The sequence below is a fragment of the Pipistrellus kuhlii genome, unplaced genomic scaffold, assembly GCF_014108245.1.
Source record: "Pipistrellus kuhlii isolate mPipKuh1 unplaced genomic scaffold, mPipKuh1.p scaffold_m20_p_1, whole genome shotgun sequence".
NCBI classification, from domain to species: domain Eukaryota; kingdom Metazoa; phylum Chordata; class Mammalia; order Chiroptera; family Vespertilionidae; genus Pipistrellus; species Pipistrellus kuhlii.
This window is the reverse complement of record NW_023425404.1, coordinates 129,019,174-129,042,497: the sequence shown is the minus strand read 5'-3', so window position 1 is coordinate 129,042,497 and position 23,324 is coordinate 129,019,174. Positions and strand designations below refer to the sequence as shown.

The following is a 23,324-nucleotide window of genomic DNA, read 5'->3' as shown; positions in this document are numbered from 1 at the left end:
GGGTTCTTGTATCATTTCTCTGGTGATCTCCCACACTGCTTTGCATTCTCTGTTCTCTTTCCTGGAACTTCTTTTACTTGGATATTTAGTCTCCTGGGTTTATCTTCCAGTTACTAAAATTTTTCTCTCCTTTGTTATCCCTGTTTGGGTTTGTTTGCTTGTTTTGTTTGTTTGTTTTCGTTTTTATTTTCTGAGAGGTTTCCTCAACCTTGTCAAGGGTGAGGAGAGTGAGGCCCAAGCCTTGGGTGTAAAATTTAAGTAGGTCCCAAAAAACTCAGTAATAAGAAAAGTAGTTCATAAAGTATTTAAAAAAAAATCAAAGTTAATGCAAAACTTAACTTTGCACTGAGTATAATGCATAGTGAACAGAATATCTAATTTTAAATAAAGATAGGATCTGACCCTCATTGATCTTACCCTTTCTATTGCATTAAAAAAAATTCTGCTCTTTTAAATAAACAGGATAAAAACCATTGTTATATTGTAGATAAAATAACTATCTTATACTTCACACTCTTTTTAATAGCCTCTTCTTGTTTTATATCTTCTCTCACTTCTGTGATGTTAATATGCATATATTTCCATTTTCCTTCTGTTCACATATTTTTTGTTTCTCCTGATTTTCGGAACCGTGTTAGATTTTGCCTGGGAGTTTGCATGTTTCCTCAGTGTCTGGTGGCCAGTGACTGACCTTGCACGATGAAAGCAATTTGCTAGAAAGCTGAAGGCTCTGCGTGGGCTTTTGTTGGGATGCTCCTTTGGGGGCTTTCTGGCAATCTGATTCTCTAGGCATTTTCTTCTGGGCTGGTCAGTTTCCATGGAGAAGATTCTTGTATGTTCTGAGGTGGAACATACAAGTCTGTCTACCTGTATGCGATGGCTCAGAGCATGAAGGGGACAGCATGCAGCACCCCTCTTTTCAGTACAGCACTCCGGCTCTCGGCTGAGCCCAGTGTCCCCAGTCCTGAGTTTCCCTGCTTCAACCCCCCTCCTATACTTCTGGGTGCTTCTGGGAGAGGACAAGCCTGAGTGCAGAGGGAATTCGAAAGTCTAGGTGCTGCTTTTTTTGCAGATTTCAGTGAGTTGTTTTAAATTCCATGCATAGCCCCACCTTCATAAGTAGCTGTCACCACCAGTTCCTGAGACTTTCTGAGTTCCGGGCTATGTATTAGTCTATATAAGCCAGGAATCTAAGCACAGCTCCTAGAAATGGGTTAGGAACGGGTATAGATCTGCTTTTCATCAAAGCGAGCTTTTGTGTTCTCCCCGAGCATACCAAAGGAAAGGAGGCCTTCTTTACATTTGTGCCACCTGGTATCCTCACAAGCTCTTGCTATCATAGGTGACTTCTTTATGTGCACATGAGTAAAGAGCAGCACGTGGTATGTGTGTGTGTGTGTTTCCTTTATGTCTGATGACAATATAAACTTATTCAAATTCTAATCTAGATAATTTTATGCTGTCTTAGATATGTTAGCTAGTTAGATATTGGGTTTGGCAGATGCTGATTTCTTTTACAGATGTCTGTGATAATGATATTCATGTTCCTGGTGGCGTGGTCCCCTTATTCGATTGTGTGCTTATGGGCTTCTTTTGGGGACCCAAAGAAGATCCCCCCCTCCCTGGCCATCATTGCCCCGCTGTTTGCAAAGTCTTCTACATTCTACAACCCCTGCATTTATGTGGTTGCTAACAAAAAGTAAGTAATGCCTGAAATGCTTCTGAACAAAATAACAGATACAGAAAGAATGTTAAAAAGGCAATAGATGATACTGTAAGACTTCTGGGGAGGTGAGTGACAGAAACTCACTTTGAACTAGTGTACAAGTTATTTGACTCAGGCAACTGGAAACCTCACATGCCTGGAGCTCTGGATCTGTGATAGGTTCTTCCCACATGGAGGCAAGGTGGTCACAAGCAGCCCCAAACCCAAGTTCTACCAGCCAAGCAGCTCCAAATTCGAGTTTCATCTCACCTGGTCCTTGGCAGAAAAACTGCTGGGAGGTAGGCTCAGCGAGTTCTTGTGGTTATCCCTCCCAAAATACATGCTATTGGTATTTCAAAGCAAAGAGTGATTCTGTTACTAGAACATGGACAAAGTAAAGCAATGTTGGACTCCCTAAATGGGGAGCATATATTTACTAGAAAGCAGACATGCTGTTCAAATGTGAGATGAAAATCCAGTGCTAACATGAAGGGCTTCTGGAGGGTGGAGTCATTCAGGATAACAGAGAAAGAACCCTACTCCCTTTGTCAGGGTCCTCAGTAAGGATTTCTTTCTGGCGTCCTCCCTGAAGCTTAAGTTATTTTGTTTTCTGTTGCTGCTGAAAGATGGAATGAACCAAGTTATTGTGCTTAATATTTGACCAGAAAAATCCTAGTAGAGTTCAAGTAATTTGATGCTGAATGCCAGTGCTGCTTCTATGAAACCTACGTATTTATGCTCATGTCTGGGAGATCAGCTTTAGTTACAGGTATGTGAAGAAACAGAAAAACTTTTAAGACCATTCAGACCACATAAGAAGAATAAAGAATACATTTTAAATTCAGAGCCTATTGGTAGTTCTTTTGGAAAGATCGGTAATACTCAAACTCCCTTTAATTTCAGCTGACCTTGCTCAGAACGGATGCATGAAATGCATAACTTTAGTTCAAGTAAATAAATTATTGCAATTGATATTAGAAACATCATTTAAACATATAATTGTTAATTTTTACCAAATGTCTTCAATATTTCACAAAATTGGTCTTTGACTGTCCATATACTTTCTACATTTATAAAAGTTCACAGCAGGAGATGTTAAAGTTGGAGATATCAATTGGCAGTAGTGGCAACGTAGCCATATTTGAAAATATTTTAAAACTAGAGGCCTGGTGCATGAAATGTGTGCACTTAGGGGAGGGGTCCCTCAGTCCAGCATGCACCCTCTTGCAGTCCAGGGGTCCTTGGGGCATGCTGCTGTGCTTGACAGCTGTGAGCCCAGTTTCTGGCTGAGTGGCGCTACCCCTGTGGGAGCGCACTGACCACCAGGGGGCAGCTCCTGTGTTGAGCATCTGCCCCCTGGAGGTAAGTGTGCTACATAGTGACCAGTCATTTGCCAATTGGTCGATTTGCATAGTAGCCTTTTATTATACAGGATTTCAAATCATTATAGAATAATGCCAGCTTTCCCCCTGTTTATTGTAGGTTTCGGAGGGCAATGTTTGCCATGTTCAAATGTCAGACTCATCAAACTATGACCATGATGAGTTTTTTACCAATGGATGTACATCAAGCCCATTGACTTCTGGAAGAATCTGAAATAAGAGGAAAGCACAAGTTATTAATATACTTTGATTACTTTTTTTTTGGCAATGTTTTAATTTTACTTAAAATATGAGGCCATTTAGATCAAATGCAGACATACATTATTATCCTAATAGACTGAATTCCTTAAATGTAGTTTATATTTCTGTTTGTGCATTTGCTGTAGAGAATGCTTCTTTATATCTTTATATAAAAACTTATTGCTCATCTCCTTTGATGAATCCAGGCACATGATTCTCTTTTTCCCTATCATGCATGCAATACCCTGTACCGATGGCCTGGTATCTTGCCTGGGCCCTTCATTAGACAAGAAGTAGTTGTTATGTTAATGTTAAAAAACAATAATAATAGCCGAAACCGGTTTGGCTCAGTGGATAGAGCGTCAGCCTGCGGACTGAAAGGTCCCAGGTTCGATTCCGGTCAGGGGCATGTACCTTGGTTGTGGGCACATCCCCAGCAGGGGCTGTGCAAGAGGCAGCTGATGAATGATTCTCTCTTGTCAATGTTTCTAACTCTATCCCTCTCTCTTCCTCTCTGTAAAAAATCAATAAAATATATTAAAAAATAATAATAGTTAATAAATCATAATTAATTAGCTAATAATTACTGAAATGAGTTGTTAGCATTTCTCAACTTTAAAATCTTAATGCAATTAGTAACATACTATTTAATAAAAATGATCAGAGGACTGTTAAATCCTATTTTTCTAAATCACATACCAGTTATTGCATATATATTTTATATAGCAATATAATCTCTGTGCATGTTATTATATAATCTGCTTTTTAATTATCATTTTTCTATATGTGCATTTCTGTATATTTACCACTAGAATGAAGTTTAGTCAGAGTGGGGGTTTATGTATGTTTTTCCCCCCTATCTTTTTGTTTGTTTGAATTTATTGTGTTAAGAGCATAACATGAGATCTACCCCTTCAACAAATGTTTCAGTGTATAATACAGTATAAGTACAACAGTGCACAACAGATCTCTAGAACTTATTCATATTGCTTAACTGAAACTTTATGCCTGTTAATTTAGCTGTATGTTTGTTCTTTGATACGTCCTGAGCATACCACACCTGTTTTGCCTGGCACATAGTAGGCACTCAATAAAATATTTGTTGAATGTTGAGTAAATTTGTAGTCACATAATTGCCACTTTAAATAACTATTAAGCATAGCAAGCTAATACACGATTGTTTAGTGAACATTTAAAATCTATAGTATTTTATTTTAATTGAGCAAATTCTTCTGATTTTATGGTTTCTATATGTGTTCTATTAGTTTTAAATAATATCTTCCATAGTATTCTTACTTTTATAAAATTGATTCTTTTAAAAGAGTTTTTGGTTTAAAAAAGGTGGATAGAACCACTTAATAGGAAGATTAAGTGCCATATAGATTTGTAATATAAACACATAAACCCTTAATTATGCCTGTGGATTCTTCCCACTTTACGGGTGTTCAGGTAATTTTTTAACTTCAATTTACCTTTTTATTTTTTTGATAGAGCATAACTTTGCTAAAAGACATACCAGTTCATCTTTAGCTATGGTTTGATGCCCATAATTTGGGAAAAGGGCTTAGAATAAAACATATTCATAAAGAGAGACAGTAGCTTTTGGTGGGAATAAGAGCTGGGAGGAGCCTTACACTGTGCTGAGATGACCTGCACGAGCCACAGGACACACTCCCTGGAGCCCTAGGTCCATCCTTCACTGGTGGATTGAGGCATTTAGTCTAAAAAAAAAAAAAAAATCTAGGTACCAGACTTTGTCTACTTTATTTTTGAAGATAGCCAATACTTGGCAATATTGATAACTCTATTCTAAATCAATTTTATATCATGTACATACTTAGCAATTACATCCATAGGAAAGGAATTGAATAGACATTTCCTTGCAAATCTAGATACAAGCAACTATTGAAATTTTCTTAACTTGTTTGGTTTTCACTTTCTTTATAACGTGTTACTTTCCTGAAACCACATTCAAAGGCTAGGAAGATTGAACCCCTGCAAAATACACTTGAAGGTTAAGTAGTAACTAGAGATCTCAGCTAATCCTGTGTAATCTGCTCTTACTAAATGGCTGTTTGTGTTCCAGGCACACCAGCCTCTGAATGCTTAGGATTTGGTCTTTACCTTTTGTTCCAATAACCTCTAAAAGGAGCAATGCGTCTCTTAACATGTCTGGGCGTTGTGCTTAGCTTTTTGGAAGGAGTGAGTTGTTTATGTCCTTCACAGTGCACCTGCGATTATCACGGCAGAAATGATGGCACGGGATCAAGGTATGCTACTAAGTGTTCTAATGATTCTGAGGAAAGGGACTCCACTATCATCCTTATTTGAAAGCAAACTGTTGATCAGAAGTCAGAGGAGAGAAGGTTTAATTTACATAAGTTTTAACTTAGTTGTGTTAATACTGTTTGCTAACTCTACGCTTTTATTTTCAGAAATTTAGCTCTTAAAAGCCCCTAATTTTTATTTGAGAGCTTCAGACACATACAAAAATGTTCATTGCACTTGTGTTCAGAAAATGTTCACTTCAGGAGGTTCAGCTGAAATGTGTGTGGCCCACTCAGCCTGATACAGAAAGCAGGGCCGATCAGGAGGTGCCCAGATCATTTGCTTCCCGAGTTTTCCATTTCATTTTGAGGGTTATTCATACCAACCAGATAGACTTTAGAAAACAGAAAGAACTCCTATAAGAGTGAAATTACAGACATTCATAATTAGAATTTTTCATTTTAAGATATTGGAATTTACAAAGAAAGGAGGTTTGAAAGATACGAATCAACTCTATCAGTTGCCGACACTGTAGGGCCTCACAGAAGTTATTTAATCTCTGGGTTGCTTTAACATCTACCTGTGAATGAAAAATAATTAAATACTCATAATATACATGAGTCCTTTGAGATAGAAGTTAAATGCAAAAGGAACGTTTGTTAGCTAACCATGGTAGACCATAATTTTTTTTAAAAGGATATTTAATGACAAAATCAGATGTTTTGTGTGACTTGGTTGATGGTTTTGTGACTTTTGAGGTTATTTGAACAGTGAGCCTCTTAATTTGTTGAGTCAGTCAAGTTATGTTCTATACCTTTAAACAAATTAGTAAAAATTTAAGCATATTATTGGGTAGTTTGTCTTGTTATTCTATAAACTTTAGTAACTCTTGGTATCTTTTTGAGAGATTTACTAGGTGGTTTAAGACAGTGAGAAGAATATAACAAATTAAAAAGCCTAACTTGGCAAAAGCTAGGTAGCACTAACAGCTCACGCCAGGGTACTTAAGAAACAACACAGAAATGTTTCCTTCCCCATGGTGGCCCCATTATTGATGGATTTTATGAAAACCGTAGTGTATTATTCTTGGCAAGAACTCTAGAAAGAATTTATTTCTACTGCTGTTGTTTTGCAAGTGAAGAAACAAAGCCATGTGGAGGCTAAAGGACTGTGCAAGGTCACTGCTCGGAGTTGATAAAGACACGGGGTCTTTCAGCTTCCAATCCAGGCTTTCCTCCATTACACTGGAATGCTAACTTAATGAGTAGAAATTGGATCATTCTGGTCTCAAGTAGCACTGAAATTTGTGATAGAGAGAGTAGAGATGAAGAATAGGAAGTGTCCTCATAGAATTCTGATAGTTCCGAATGGTCTTCCCCTGAAGTTACAGACAGGAGTTGCTAGCTAGCAGGACATCACAGCTTTACGCTGTGTTTACCCCTCTTTACCTGGTAGGCTGCTTTTAAAGTTCACCCATTTAATGTGATATATTTCACCGAATGGCTGATTTGTTTACTACATGTATAATGCATTATAATTTATGTTTCATTGTTAATTTTCAGCAGTCCAAAGGAAATGAGTATACAATAGGAGATTAATAGATTTAAAGTTATAATACAATGTATCTAAATTCTCTGATTCTTCATATTTTATACCTACACATGGGACATGCTTGTTTTTTCTATGCCTATTTTACATGTGTCACTAAGCAAGGTCACAATGTGACCTGCTCAAGGTCACTTAAGTTAGTGAGTGGTGAACGTAATAAACTTGCAGTTTCTGGTTTATTCCTTGGGCTGGAAGCAATGCCCAAGTCACATTGTTAAAACAGAGCTCAGCTTTAAGCCTCTACTGCGAATACTTGCTCCTTCCTTCCTTAAAAGAGATCAATTTATAACTTCAGCAGGGGATTCTTTAAAAATGGGCCACTTCGTGAAGAGTTGAAGAGTGCACTTTGAAGTTGGACCAATGTGGGTTGGAAGGTGGCTTGTGACCCACTGGCTATGTAACCTTGGCAAGTTCCCTAATGGTGATAGGCCTCAGTTACTTTAGCTGTGAAAAGAAGAATGATGATAAAAATAGCAGGCACCCCCTGAATGCCTGTTATGTGTCAGGAAGGTATAGAACTTTACATGCGTTTCCATGAACCATCCTGACCATCCTATATGGGGCCATTGGTGAGGATGGACTTTGCCACAAAAGAGATGGCATGAGCTTAGATCTGAGCCAAAATCAAACTGACACCAGAGCTGGTGCCTTTACCTCTTACCCAGCCTCTACCTCACAGGGCTGCCCAACAATTAAATAAGGTAATGAATATGGTGTGTGATGGACAGGCCTGACTTATAAAGAACTTCATCAATAGTAGGTGAGCCGTATGAAATTTCTTATCTTTGATCATTTTTTAACCTACAGAAATGGCTATGTCATATGGTTTAACATAGAAGAGGATAATGATGGCAAACTATTAATGAACAGGTCAACCAGGCTCCACAAATATTTTGTGAAAACCAGTAAGGAGTTTTCATTTGATGCATGTTTCGAATGAGCATTGTTTTTTCCAATGGGTCTTGGAAAGCAGGTCTCCTCCCACTGCTCTTGTTGTGACACTAGGACAGTGCTGTGTAACGACCAAGATATGAATGCGCTCCCCCTGAACTTCCCCGTGGACACTGCGAAGCTTCGCATAGAGAAGACCGTCATCCGCACGATCCCCGCCGAGGCCTTCTACTACCTGGTGGAGCTCCAGTACCTCTGGGTGACTTACAATTCTGTGTCTAGCCTTGAGGCCAGCAGCTTTTACAACCTAGGGCAGCTGCATGAGTTGCGCTTGGATGGGAATTCTCTAGCTGCCTTCCCTTGGGCATCTCTGCTGTACATGCCCCGTCTAAGAATCCTGGATTTGCACAACAACCAAATAACCAGTGTGCCAAATGGGGCAGCCAGGTACCTGAAGAACCTCACCTACTTGGATTTATCAAGCAACAGACTAACCACACTGCCACCAGAATTCCTGGAGAGCTGGTCCCATGTACTTACAACATGGTCTGGAAGCCGGAAGCTTTCAGCAAGAATTATTCTTGGTAAGCTCACAATCCTCTCTGCTCCTCTTGGGTCCAGATAATTCACTCAGCATATTGCTCAGTTGTGCAATAGTTTCTTGGTTATTGAGTTTGGTTTCTTATTCTGTACTTGCCCTTTGCGTGGAATAGCACTTTATCAGTTGACCTAAGTCAATTTACCCATCTATCCTGTGTAGGTATAATGGTTGTGTGTGTGTGTGTGTGTGTGTGTGTGTGTGTGTGTGTGTGTTGAAGTTGGGAGGAGAGTTGGATTCATAAACACAGAGACTAATGCTGCTATTAGAGAGTCCGGAGCTGAGTGACAAAATCCACCAACCTACCCTGGTTCTTCTGAGCACACTGATGCTCCATCCTGCCATGGTCAACCTTCTGCTCTGGTCTCTTTTCAACCCTTCATCAGCTTCTGCAGGAGGGGGTTGGGGCATCACTATCTGTATGAGGTGGCAGCAGTTTAGTTAGTTAGGGAAGAGAGCAGCCAAATTTTTGTAACCTAAAAAATGATGAAGATTGTAGTTATTTTATTGGCCCCAAATAGATCTCCTAATGCACATAGTCTCTTAATTTAGTTGTGATTAGTTTTATATATTTCAATCTTGACTTTGTTTAGGTTCTAGGGATATTTGCCTTTGGTGTTATTTTTTAAAATTTTATTAAAAAAAAACTTTATTGTTGAGATTATCATCCTGTTTCCTCCCCCCAATTATCTTCTTCACCTGGATCCTGCCATTCCTCAGGCCTTCACCACCCTATTGTCTGTGCCCATGGATAATGCATGTATGTATATAAGTTCTTTGATTAATCTCTTTCTGCTCCCCCTTCCCCTTTCCTCTGAGATTCATTAGTCTGTTCCATGTTTCCATGTCTCTGGTTCTATTTTATATATCAGGTTTTTTGTTTGTTAGATTCCTTGTTTATTTTCAGATTCAATTGTTGATAGATATGTATTTATTACCATTTTATTGTTCATATTTTTAATCTTTCTTCTTCTTCTTAAAGAATACCCTTTAACATTTCATGTAATACTGGTTTGGTAGTGAAGAACCCTTTTAGCTTTTTCTTGTCTGTAAAGTTCTTTACCAGACCTTCAATTCTAAACGATAACTTTGCTGGGTGGAGTAATCTAGGTTGTAGGTCCTTGCTATTCATCACTTTGACTATTTCTTGCCACTCCTTTATTACCTGCAAAGTTTCTGTTGAGAAATCAGCTGACAGTTGTATGGGTGCTCCCTTAGGTAACTAACTGCTTTTCTCTTGCTTCTTTTAAGATTCTCTTTTTGTCTTTAAACTTTGGCATTTTAATTATGATTTATCTTGGTATGGGCCTCTTTGGGTTCCTCTTGTTTGGGACTCTCTGTGCTTCGTGGACTTTTATGTCTTATTTCATATGTCAGGCAAGAGAAGTTTTATTATTTTTTCAAGTAGATTTTTCAATTTCTTGTTTCCTCTCTTCTCCTTCTGGTAATCTCATGATGAGGATGTTGTTACATTTGAAGTTGCCCCAGACACTCCTTACACTCTCTTCATATTTTTGGGTTGTTCTTTCTTTTTGTTCTTCTGAGTGCTTTTTTTTTTTCTTCCTCATATTTTCAAATCATTGATTTGTTCTCAGAATCCTCTATTAAATCCCTGTAAATTATTATTTATTTTAGTTAGTGTATGCTTAATTTCTGACTAATTAATTTCCTTTCTTATCTTTGAAATTCTCACCAAGATCCTTCAAAGTCTCACTAAGTTCTTGAAGCTCTCACTAAGATTCTTGAGTAACCTTATAACCATTGTTTTGAATTCTGTATCCAGTATTTTGCTTGCTTCCATTTTTTTCATTTGTGACATGTTTCTTTGTCTCTGCATTCCGGTTGCTTCTATGTTGTTTCTATATATTAGGTAGAGCTGCTAGGTCTGCTGGAATTGGTAGATTGGCCTTATGTATTATAGTAAGCGTCGTATAGATCCAAGTGGCTCAGCCTTCCCAGTCACCTGAGCTGTGTGCACTGTTGTGTTATAGTTGAGCCTTGATTGCTATTTTGTCACTGGGAAGGATTGACCCTAGGCCAATTAGCTGTGAGGAACAGCTATGATTATAGTGGAAGAGCTGCTGTGCAGGACACATCCCTATGAAGCAGGACTTGCTTCAGTGGGGCTTTGGTGCTCTCCAAGTCTACCCCTTGAGTGTGTCATATGTGGATGTGATAGGGTTGTAATCTAGCATGGTCTGAAGCTGATCACTGGGTGTACTGGCTCTGGGGCCTTTCATGAGATACAAATCCAGCTACTGCTTGTGGCATGCATGGGGCCACCTGGCATGAGCTACAGTGCGATCTGCAGATAGTTGCTACTTGTGTTGTGTTTGAAGGTGCCTCAGAGATTCCAAGCTATAAACCAAGGCTGTCTGCTGCTAGTGCTAGGCCTGGGGCCACTTATCATGAGGTATGGGACATGTTGAGGCCAGCTGCTGCTTGTTTGAGAGATTTTAGGAAAGGACAGACCATTCATATGGGAAAGCCACTGCAAACACTTGGGTGAGGTTACAAATTGGGTGGGGTCTCAGGGAATAACCAGGTCTTGGTGAACAGTGTGGGCCAGAGACTCAGATATAGTGACAATGTTAGCACTGTATGGGGAAGTCTCAGCAAAGGAACAATGACTTCTTCTAGCACCTCTGTCCGGGAGAAAGCTGCTGCCTAGTTTTTGCCCTGATGTCAGACAAATTAGTTCCTCCCTATTTGTCCTGGGATCCTTTCAAGCTGCTGCCCCAAAGCTGCTGGGTCTCAGAGGAAATGAGTCCAAGTAAATATATGTTCTGGCCCTTTAAGAGGAATTCCTAGTTTTCCAGGAGCCTCTGTCACTCAGCCACAATTCCCTCTGGTTTTTACAGCCCAAAGTTATGGGGATTTCTTTTCTCAGCATTGGAGGGTCTGATGTAAGACTGGGCCCCCTTGCTCTTCATGGGACATCTCCATAGCCAAGATAGCCCCCTATTTAAAAAAAAAACAAAAAAAAAAAAAAAGGAAAAAAAACCATGCTTGGGTATAGGACCAGCCTGTTACATGCATCTGCTCCTCTTACCAGATTTGATGTGCTTTATTCTTTAATTCTCTAGTATCATTCATCCAGATTTAAGGCAGATGGTTGTTCTGTGGTTTAGATGTAATTTTGATGTGGTTGTGGGAGGATGCCACACAACTATCTTTACCCGGTCTTTCTGTCTTGGGTTCTTAAAATGTAAACTCCCTCACAACAGTAAGGCTCTGTTATCAGTGCAGAAAGTGTGTCCATCAGAGCTGAAGATGAGGCTGTAGTACTTCTAAATAACTAGTGAGCTTTTGGCAAGTGAGGTAACTTATAACGCTTTTGGAGTGAGAAGCAACTAGATGCTAAATTTGTACCAGGAATCCCTATTGACCATATCAAATATTAGCTGAAGTCAAGTATGAAGAAAAGATAATTTGAAAATTTTTTTTAAATAAAAAAAATAGAAAATGCTGTGTCAACATTTAAATGGATTTAGTATTGCTTTTGTTGAAATGTATTTGAGTCTTCAAAATTCATCATTAAACGAAGGCGATGAGAACTGATCCTAGATTTTCTAGAACTCGGTATTTCACTGTAGCAATTATATCTTTCCAGGCACCCTGGAAAATTTACTTGTGTCTTATTAGACTGGGACACAGTCTGCTTCTATTTCATTTTTATTGTCCAGTGTTTATGATTGTCAGCAGATGAAGGTTCTAATTGTAATAGTAATAAAAATGGCTAACATCGATGGAGCGCTTACTCAGGGCCACGCCTAGTTCTTATACTTTACAGTAGGGGTGTCGAACTCAATCAGAGAAGGGGCCAAAATCTAAAATCCAGCCTAAATCGCGGGCCGAATGGTTTACTGAACAGTCATAAACTGTCATTGTGATGGAAACGCAGCGGAGTGCAGTGATGACAGCGCGGTGCGGGCCACATTGCAAGGCCTGGTGGGACGGATTTGGCCCGCGGGCCTTGTGTTTGACACATGTGCTTTACAGGTATATCTTCTTCTAGTCTCATATTAACCCTGTTGTAAATACCATTTCATCCCCATTTTATAGATGAGGAAATGAGGCACAAGCTAAGCCACTTGACCAAAGTCGCTCACCACGTAGTGCTGGAGCTGGGATATGAGTGCAGGCTGTTTGCTCTTCCTCCTCACTCCTTTGTAACTCGGGGCATAGTATGTAATAATACCAGACTCACTTTCCTCCCAAATGCATTACTTTACTGAGCTCTTTATGTCCTGTATTTATTTAATGAAAATTTAGGCAGAGGCTTTTCCGTTACTCCCTCCTCTCTTCCACATGAGTAAAAATACCAACTTAATAAAATTGTCCTTTAAGGTAGCCACAAAATATAAACTAGTGTCCTGCAAGTAAGCACTTAAACTAACTATGAAACTGGATTAGACTTTTGAGTTGCAATACAGGTAAATTTCCATGGCTTCTTCCTCGAGAATAAGCAAATATTTATGTAGGCAGGCTCCATAGGTCTTACACTGTCTATCTTGAAGGAAAAAGCCTGCAGTAGGAGAGGTATTCAGTGCCTTTTTGGATGTTTTTCCCGGGGACCCAAATTGCTACCCTTTAAACACGGGCTTTTCCGTAACCAGAATGGAGTTCACCTGAAGGGCTGTGGTGGCACCGGTGCTTTCACAGAATTTTCGAAATGGCATTCATTTAATTCAGCAAACACTCCTCAATCCTTGTGGGTGTGCCTCTCCTCTGCTACCCTGCTTCCCCGAAAATAAGACAGTATCTTATATTAATTTTTGCTCCCAAAGATGCACTAGGTCTTATTTTCAGGGGATGTCTTATTTTTCCATGAAGAAGAATACGGTACACATTTATTGTTCAATGAAAATAAAGGAAATTTATTACCTGTATACGGTACGGTAGTATGGTAGTTGTCAACACAAATCAAACAAACTGTGAATACTTCAGTATCAAGAATTTACTCGTTTATTCAATGATAATCATGTCATCATCTTCTGGAACATCATCATAACAATCCAATTCCTGAACTTCCTGGTGAATTTCTTGTGACACCATTTCTTTCAGGATCAGTGGACCAAATCTCTCATGTTTAGCAATAGCACTGTCCTTATATGAGTACTTCTTGTCAAGGTAGCCTGCTCGCAGTGCATTTGCAATGCAACTGTCAGTGATTTTCTCCCATGAATTCTTCACCCCAAGTCACAACATCTTGCAGTTTAGGTTTCACAAAATTTACGGTAAATTAATTTTCATTCTGAGACAGACTAGGGGAGTCTTATTTTCGGGGGGATGCCTTATATTTCACTCAGAAGGAAACCTGTAAGTAGGTCTTATTTTCAAAGGATGTTTTATTTTCGGGGAAACATGGTAGCAAGTTCCACATAGCTAAGGCTTACCCCTTGCCAGGTGCCCTTCTGAGGACTCCTGGGGCATCTCAGCCTTCTGAAAAACCACGTGAGGTAGGACTGTAATCAACATCCTCTTCACCAGCTGATAAAGAGGCGGGGTCAAGCTTCTATCATAGCCCATCTCCTGGGATATCCTCTTTTATTCTTTAAATGTTTATTTACTTATTATTTATTTGTTTTTACTTTTTATTGAATTTATTGGGGGTGACCTTGGTTAATAAAATTATATAGGTTTCAGGTGTACAATTCTATAATACATTATCTGTATATTGTATTGTGTGTTCACCACCCTAAGCCAACTCTCCTTCCATCCCCTTTATCTCCTCTTTATCCTCTGCTACCTTTCCCCACCCCTCTTTTTCCCTGGTAATCACTATACTCTCATCTGTGTTGCTGAGGTGTTTTTTATTTTATTTTATTTCATTGCTTAATGCTTTTTCCTTTTTCACGCAGCTCTCCAACTCCTCTCCACTCGGACAGCTGTCAGTCTGTTCTCTGTATCTATCCATCTGTTTTTATTTATTTTTTGTTAACCCATTTAATCCAATTACTGAGATGCATGGAAAGCATTTACCCCTTTAGAAAAAAGATAAGGCAAAGTCCATCTGGCCCTGGCCAAGAACAGCAATCTAAAATAAATTAATTAATGCAAATTGCTGTGGCTGTGGTTGGCACGTTGCTTTGAAAGAATGCAGTACAAGTAACACTTTAACTCCGGAGGGCTCTTGTACCTTTGTCCCCAGAAGAAAAAACACTTGATGAATGTGTTCAGCACTTAGATGGCTGTTATTCAGGTTTTTAAGTTGTACCTTTGACCTTAGATATTCCAAAACTGGAATAAATACACGTTTTGTTCTTGAGGGATTTGAAACTATTTCCCTGGTTTACATAACTTTTAGATATAGCCAGTTGGATTAATTTTTAAAAGAATTTTACTTCATTGTTAACACATTTTTATAACAGTTTCAAGGCTCGAATGACACTGCTAACGTTACAGCTCTTTGATCTTTTCCTATGTAGACATTTGTACTCCAGATACCACTGCTTGGACATTGGTTATTTGTAGATAACAGCACTTCTCACGGCCACCTGTGGCTCTAGCTGTTTTTAGGTGATGAAGAAATGAGTTATGGCAGGAGTATTAGATTAGAAGGCTACAGCGTATGGGATTAGGACTACTTACAAAGCCACGAAAAATGGTCTCTGTGCTTTAATGTTTTTTGGTGTGAAATTGGAAAAATCATATTAGCTTCCTGAGGTCCGTGTAAGACATAGACACGGTGGTGGAGAATGAGAGCTTTAAGATCAGGATAGTGAAGTTCAAATCCTGACTGCATTCCAGTTGGGCAGACGCCTTAACCTCCCGGAGCATTGGTTTTCTCCTCCTTAAAGTGAGGATGATACTAATGTCGTCCACCTCATGCTGTTGTCAGACAGATCCTTTGGCATGCTGAGCACTTTTGGCAGATAATGTGTCATTGTCCCTCACATCTCTGCATGTCTTCTGAGCAGAGGCAGGCACTGACTGCCCTTTGTTTTGAACAATCTTTTCAAGAATATTTGTGTAGAGAGTAGCTTTGAAAGGTAGAGGTATGTCCTCCTCCAGAGCAAAGGGTAGGCTTGCTTACTGCCCAGTGCAATAAGGATAACCTCTTCCTTCAGAGCTATGAGTAATAAACTGTCTTTCATCTCTGAACAGGAGTCTTGTGTCTTCTGCCAACTTCTAAGAAATTGGGGAACTGGGATGAGTTGGTCACTGGACCTTTTACAATTCTTGACAAATATAGTCTTTGCAACAGAGGTTGCAATCAATAACTGTCAACTGGTATTGTTATCTTATAAAGAAAAAGTCTTGGACAGCAGGTGCTTTGAAAGTATAAAGTATTCTACACCTATTATTACATGACAGGATGAATTTGATGTTTGTTGGCAGGTTGAATAGAATTCACATCAATATTAGGGAAATGGTCATAGATTCACGGGACTAATTGTAAGAGACAGAAGTCTAAGGTAATTGACCGTGAAAGAAAAGGAATTGTTAAGATAGTTGAAAAAACACACACAGTAAATGCTTACCAATGCTGGCAGAAAATAACGATCAGTCGTGAAGTGCTATTATAATAAAAACTAGAGGCCCAATGCATGAAATTCATGCAAGAGTAGGCCTTCCTTCCCCCGGCTGCCAGCGCTGGCTTCCCTCTGGCACCTGGGACTGTGGCTGCCCTTGCAGCTCTGACTTCGCCCAGAAGGTCATCCAGAAGGATGTCCAGTCTAATTAGCATATTATGCTTTTTAAAATTGTAGATAGGCATAAATAGGAATCTAGAATTTATAGTGAACAGTTAAATCTTCCACCATGGTTAGAATTTTTTAAAATTGCAATTCTGTCATTTCTCCTTAGGAATCATTGTATAATCCACTCCATTAGTAAAAAGTCACAACCTCAAATCTTCCAGAGATAAATCCTTTCAACCTGGGGCTTTGTGGGAGGCTGCTATGGGACATCACCCTTCAGATCCTTAGAGAGACTTTGTCTGCCTGCAGGCTCTGAAGCACCATCTCAGATCCCTCTGAGATCTTAGCAAATGCTATTATGGTCCCACCCACACGGGATTAATTTTCACTCTGAAGCTCTTTTTTAATTTGAAAATTTTGGAGAGGCTCAGCATAAAAAAAAAAAAAGTTTTATTATTTTTTTATTTTTCAATTATAGTTCTCATTCAATATTATTTTGTATTAGTTTCAGGTGTACAGCATAAGACTTAGACAATTCTGTACTTTACATAGTAATCCCCCCAATATTTCAAGTACCCACCTGGCACCATAGGTAGTTATTATAATATTATTGACTATATTCCCTATTCTGTACTTTACATCCCATAACTACTTTGTAACTACTAATTTGTTCTTCCTAATGCCTTCAGTCTTCACCCAGCCCTCCAAATCCCCTCCAATCTGGCAGCTATCAGTCTGATCTCTGTATCTATAAGTCTGCTTTTTTGTTTTGTTTATTTTGCTCTTTAGATTCCACATATAAGTGAAATCATATGGTATTTGTTTTTCTCTGTCTGACTATGTCACTTAGCGGTACCCGTTAGGCCCATCCATGTTGCCACATATATTTGATTTCATTCTTTTTATTGTTGGTTAATATTCCAATGTATGCAGATATCCAATAGCCTTTTTATCCAATGGTCTATTGATGGACACTTGAGTTGCTTCCTTACCTTGGCTATTGTAAATAATGGGGTGCACATATTCTTTTCAATTAGTATTTTAGGTTTTTTCATATATATATATATATATATATATATATATACCCAGAAGTGGAATTCCTGGGTCATAAGGCAGTGCTATTTTTAATTTTTTGAGGAATCTTCGTACTGAAACAATTTTATTATGGACCCAGCAGGTTTTGGTTCTTTTATATCTATATTAGCTTTTATATATAAAAATATTTTATATTTACACTTCATATCTTCCTTTAGCTGATGTCTCTTTACAGTTTATTATGAGCAGCAAGAAGATACCAGGCAGCACTCAGTGTGGAAATGTCCTTAGCTAGAACTTTTATTTATTGAGTATGTTTCCTACATTTCCTGTTAAACACAGGTGACAGTGTTGCTAAACTTTGCCACTCCATAACAAGGGTCTCCTTCCCTTAGTTTCCAGTAGCATTTTCCTCACTCTTCTTTAAGCTCACACTGACAGCCTTTTGGAAGGCCAGCACATCTCGGCTAATAACTCTGACAGCTGAGGCAGATCCTGAAGGCACTTGCAACAGGAGGTTGTCAACCAACTTTGTTCCTGGTGGCTGATTCTCTCCAGAAGGGGAATTTGGGCAATATATCTTCATGGCTACAAAAGATGAAATTCATGCCAAGCCATGTTCTAACCTCTACCAATCTTTCCAGTCTTATCTCTGACATTGTCTGCATCTCACTCAATGCTTTTGCTGCACCAAAGTTGTGCTACCTTAATATGTCTTCAGATCATGATGTAGTGCAGGCTGAGTTAGGTCCCTCTTAGCATCCTATAATACTTATCCTATATAATAAAAGGGTAATATGCAAATTGACCTTAATGGCAGAACTACTGGGAACGACCAGTTGCTATGACATGCACTGACCACCAGGGGCAGACGCTCAACACAGGAACTGCCCCCGGTGGTCAGTGCACTTCCACAGGGGGAGCTCTGTGAAGCCACAAGCCAGGTGGAGTGCAGCAGTGGTGGTGGAGGCCTCTCCTGCCTCTTCTGCAGTGCTAAGGATGTCGACTGCCTCTGGACTGTGAGAGGATGCAGGCTGGGCTGAGAGATGCCCTCCCTCCCGCCCTAAGTGCACGAATTTTCGTGCATTGGGCCTCTAGTAATAATATAAGTACTTTCATAGCACCCTAGAAGTATCTCTATCACTTTGTTTATGACATTCTGTGTTACTAGGATTCAAATCTTGGCTCTGACGCTAATTAGCTATGTGACCTTGGTCAAATTATTGGCTTTCCTGTGTCTTAGCTTCTTCATCTTTACAGGGCGAATAACAAATACTGTCTTCTATATAGGGTTGTTAGGATTAAATGAGAAAATACTAGTAAGTGCTTAGAACAAAGTACAGAGTAAGTGCTCAATGACTATTAGCTATAACCCTTCATGATCTGAACTGAGAGGATTTGTTCATTCACGTGACTGGATCCAGGGCAAAACTGATAGAAAGGTGATTCCACTTCATCCCTGAGTGCACTTCTGTTTTTAGGGAGACCATGCAGACACCTGCTTCTCCAAGAGGCTGTGATGTAAACCAAGGCCATCAGAATAATCTTTATCAGCCTTTTCCTCCTTCTGGGTTAGGTCTGCAGGACAACCCGTGGTTCTGTGACTGTCACATTTCCCAAATGATTGAGATATCCAAAATTGCTGATCCTGCCATAGTACTTCTTGATCCACTGATGGTCTGCAGTGAGCCCGAGCACCTGACAGGGATTTTATTTCAGCGGGCTGAGCTGGATCAGTGTGTGAAGCCATCGGTGATGACCTCGGCCACCCGAATCACGTCTACTCTGGGCAGTAATGTCCTGCTGCGGTGTGATGGCACTGGCTACCCCACCCCGCAACTCACATGGACCAGATCTGACCACTCGCCTGTTAATTACACAGGTATTTTTTTTTTTTTTTTAATTTGGGTGCCATGTTGAAACAAAGTTTTCAAAGATCTATATTTAATCTCAGTTTGGGGAATATTTGTAATCTGCTTGTTAATTCTAATAAAATATGCCAAGAGTGTTAGGTAAAAGGGATTTGAAAGTTCATTTTCTTAGTTAATATTTTCCTCAGTTGGTATCTGACTAACTACATAGATGAAATTAGAGAATTTAAAATATATTTTATTGATTTTTCACAGAGAGGAAGGGAGAGAGATAGAGAGCTAGAAACGTCGATGAGGGAGAAACATCGACCAGCTGCCTCCTGCACAACCCCCACCGGGGATGTGCCCGAAACCAAGGTACATGCCCTTGACCGGAATCAAACCTGGGACCCTTCAGTCTGCAGACCGACGCTCTACCACTGAGCCAAACCAGTTTCGGCAGAAATTAGAGAATTTGATTCTTTTCTTAGAAAACATGATCTATTGCATGAATGACTGCATGGAAGGCCTTTGTCTTGCTGTGTCATCTTGGATATGGCTCACTTTAAAACGTATAGTGATTGCAATTTCCTCAGAAGGGATTTTCATATCATTTTAAATGATTGTGTAAATAATTACATGCAAACATTATTGTGAATAAAAAAAGTATAACTTTTAGAAATATTGTTTTCATAGACTTTTCAGATCCTATTATGTCCAAGCCAATGCTTTGACCTCAGTTTCTATAGTGATATTCTAATGAGCAATCTACTCTTAAAACTTTTGAAAGTTAAATTAAATGAAGGTTCAAATAATGAAACTTGATAAAAAGAAATTCAAGGCTTACTATCCTTACAAATAGTAAATGGTCCATGCCTTGAGGTGTGAGTTAAACTTGGGGCTCTCGGAATACTGCTTAGTGTATTTGTTTTCAGAAAGCTTCAGAAATCAAGACAGAATGGAAATATGTCAGATTTAAGTGTTTAGGAAAATTCCAATTTTTCAAAAACTATATATTATTCTACAAATAAAAGAACCCATGATTTACTAGTTTATATAAACTAAATATAAAATAAAAGATTGAGAATACAAATGATGACTCCTCCATGCCAGAAAATGATCTGCTATGCCCTCTGTAGATAGATAGCATTTTATTACAATGAAGAAATATTTGTGGAAATATTAAATTAAGGCCTTGTGATAAACATTTTATAGGACAATAGTGAATTAAAGTTAGAAGGGATCTTTGAGATCACCTTTTCTTATCCCCTTATTTTAAAAATATAGAAACAAAGACCTAAAGACACTAATTGACAAGTCTGAAATTACATACTACTTAGTGGACAAAAGTTTACTAAAATCAAGTCTTCCAATTCACAGTCCCATGTCTCTTAAAAATACTATTTTCTGTATAGACTCATGGCACCTGGCATGACCTAGACCATTAGCTGCCATTAGGGACTTGCTGTATGCCATTTCCCTCTTGGCTTATGAAAAAGGGATGCATGTAGATCCAAACAATTGCTTCTTTTTTCAGTTGGCATGTTGCTTTTTTCCTCCTCACAGAATTATATATATATATATATATATATAATTTTTTTTTTCTTCTTCTTTTTTCTTCCAGTAATTCAGGAATCTCCAGGGGAAGGAGTCAGATGGTCGGTAATAAGCTTCACAGACATTTCTTACAAGGATGCTGGGGATTACAAGTGTAAGGCCAAAAATTTGGCTGGGATGTCAGAAGCCCTGGTTACTGTGACAGTGGTTGGTGTTGCCACGACCACCATCGCATCAGACAGCTCTGAAAGAAGAAATGGAGATGACCCTGGGCGAGAAGGCCAGCCAGGATCTAGAAGGTCTATATCCACACCTGGTTCATCGCCATCTCCCTGGCCTTCTTCCTCCTCTTCTTCCTCTCCTTCTTCTGCTTTTCTTTTTACTTCTACTTCATCTCCTTCTGCTGCTTCCTCCTCCTTATACCCATTCTCCTCCTCCATGGTTTCTCCAACCACAGCTCTAAGCACTAAAATTTCAACAAGCACCACCCTGGCCAGCTGGCAGTCCCTCCAGCTGCCTCCAGATGGGGAAAGAAATGTAAAGGTGGAGATGGGTGGAAGTCAGCATCCCCCAGCTAGTGCAAGTAGACAAGAAGAGCTGACATCATTGGGTCGAACAAGGCCTAGGGAGACGAATACCACGATAGAAAACCTCAGGGCAGTCAGTGAAACCAAGGAAAGTGTGACCTTGATGTGGAACACCATCAACACCATGCATAACTCAGAGGTGACCGTGCTGTATTCCAAGCACGGGGAGAAGGACCTGCTGCTGCTGGATGCAGACTTCAGCAAGAACCAAGTCACCATCGACGGCCTGGAGCCTGGTAGGCAGTACATAGCATGCGTCTGTCCAAAAGGGGCACCTCCCCAGAAAGACCAATGTATCACCTTTTCTACCGACGGTGCTGAAGAAAGTCATTCGCAAGAGCCCTTCCTTATGGCGGTGAGCGGTGCCGCCTGCGTTGTTGTCTTGCCGTTGATTGTTTTCCTGTTGTATAAAGTTTGCAAACTGCAATGTAAGTCAGAGTCCTTCTGGGAAGAAGATTTGGAAAAAGAGACTTATATCCAGTTTGAAACCCTGTCCCCAAGGTCTCAAAGCATAGGGGAACTCTGGTCACGAAGGCACAGATATGATCCTGAAAAACTGCTGCTTTGTTCTGGGTCAAGTGTGGAATCTCGGATGACTTTTAAAAGTGAAGAGATCTAGACCAGATTGTTGTTTCCAAGATTATATAGCTCAGGCACACATGAATGCACAAAATATCTTCCAAAAAATGAAGAATTTGAGGTGTATTTGGCTCTTTGTTTGGATGACTTTTAGACAGATTTTCACATCTTCCATAATAATCACAAGTGGAGTGATTTTGTGTTTTAAAAAACTACCATCAGACCTCTGAACTGAACAATATTTTTATTTTTTAAATAAAATATCTATAGTTGAAAGTATTACTTATATTCCCCTTTCCCCCCCATTGACCCCTTCTAGCCTGCACCCGCCCCCTGCCCCAGACCTTCACCACCTTTTTGTCTGTGCCCATTGGGTTATGCATATGTGCATACAATGAACAGACAATCTTGATTTTTTTGTGTGGAAGATGTACATAGAAATAAGCTTTAGAACAGTGCTTATTAACACATTGCAGACTGATTATGAGAATGCTCGTGTTTTCTGTTCTAAGGCTTGTGGGCAATCATATTTTAAAACATGTAATAACTTCAAAATGCAATGGGCATTTAATTTTAAAGTGTGCCTTTAACATTCAATAGAAACTTATCTGGCCACTGGGTAAAGCTAACAATAAAACTACTGGTCCGCAATGTCTTAAGTTAGGGTAATGTTTTAGTTGTTAAAAATGAATTCATGAAAAGAAGTTGTAAAAAAGGAAAGCCTGAATTTTTACAAGATAGATTTGTGGATATTGAGGAAAGATTAGTATAACCAGCGAGTGGCTCTTGCTGTGGACATTTGATGCCATTGCCTCGAGGGCCAGAGTAGAATAGTACAGAACTTTTCATTTACTAAGGCTCAATCCAACCCAATGGAGAGGGAGGGCTCCAGCTTTTGGTACCATGGTGCATTACTACATTGTATGATTGTATGAATAACGTATTAGGATTATGGAAGAGCAGCTTCAGTGGATTTATTTGGTCAAATTTTCTAGGTTAAAAACATAAGGGAAATTGAATTGGAGTGGGTTACATGACTAGAAAGAAAAAGGGCTTTAAAAATAAAATTTAGTGTTTTTTTTTTTTTTAAATCAATCTTTATTGTTCATATTGTTACAAAGGTTCCTCATTTCTTCCCCCCTCCACCAGGTTCCCACCCCACCCTTCGCCCCCTCCCCATCCCCCATTGTCCTCATCCATAGGTACAGTTTATGTTCAGTCTCTTCCTCCCTCCCTTTCCCCGATAGTAAATCCCTTTTCAGATAGTAAATCAGTTACTTAGCATTTTCTCATATCAATAATACCACCACATGCCCAATGATACATTTCACACAAAAGACATTTCCAAATAGGTCAACCAGCCTCATCCAGGCCCCAC

General features: G+C 39.4%; 2 protein-coding genes across 2 annotated transcripts in view; both read left to right on the top strand.

The window, feature by feature from the left end:
* The window catches only part of RRH (retinal pigment epithelium-derived rhodopsin homolog), an 11,386-nt gene extending 8,057 nt beyond the window's left edge, over nt 1–3,329 (top strand). Inside the window, exons 6-7 of the mRNA XM_036409087.2 lie at nt 1,521–1,699; nt 3,188–3,329. Of these exons, the coding sequence (XP_036264980.1) occupies nt 1,521–1,699; nt 3,188–3,284 (276 nt within the window). The 3' untranslated portion in view covers nt 3,285–3,329. The remainder of the gene's footprint in view (nt 1–1,520; nt 1,700–3,187) is intronic.
* Nucleotides 3,330–3,846: 517 nt separating this feature from the next.
* Nucleotides 3,847–22,223, top strand: LRIT3 (leucine rich repeat, Ig-like and transmembrane domains 3). The gene is made up of 4 exons (XM_036409055.2): nt 3,847–5,597; nt 8,209–8,678; nt 18,950–19,255; nt 20,848–22,223. The coding sequence occupies exons 1-4, from the start codon at nt 5,482–5,484 to the stop codon at nt 21,984–21,986; spliced, it is 2,031 nt and encodes a 676-aa protein (XP_036264948.1). The 5' UTR covers nt 3,847–5,481; the 3' UTR covers nt 21,987–22,223.
* The last annotated feature ends 1,101 nt before the right edge of the window (nt 22,224–23,324 follow it).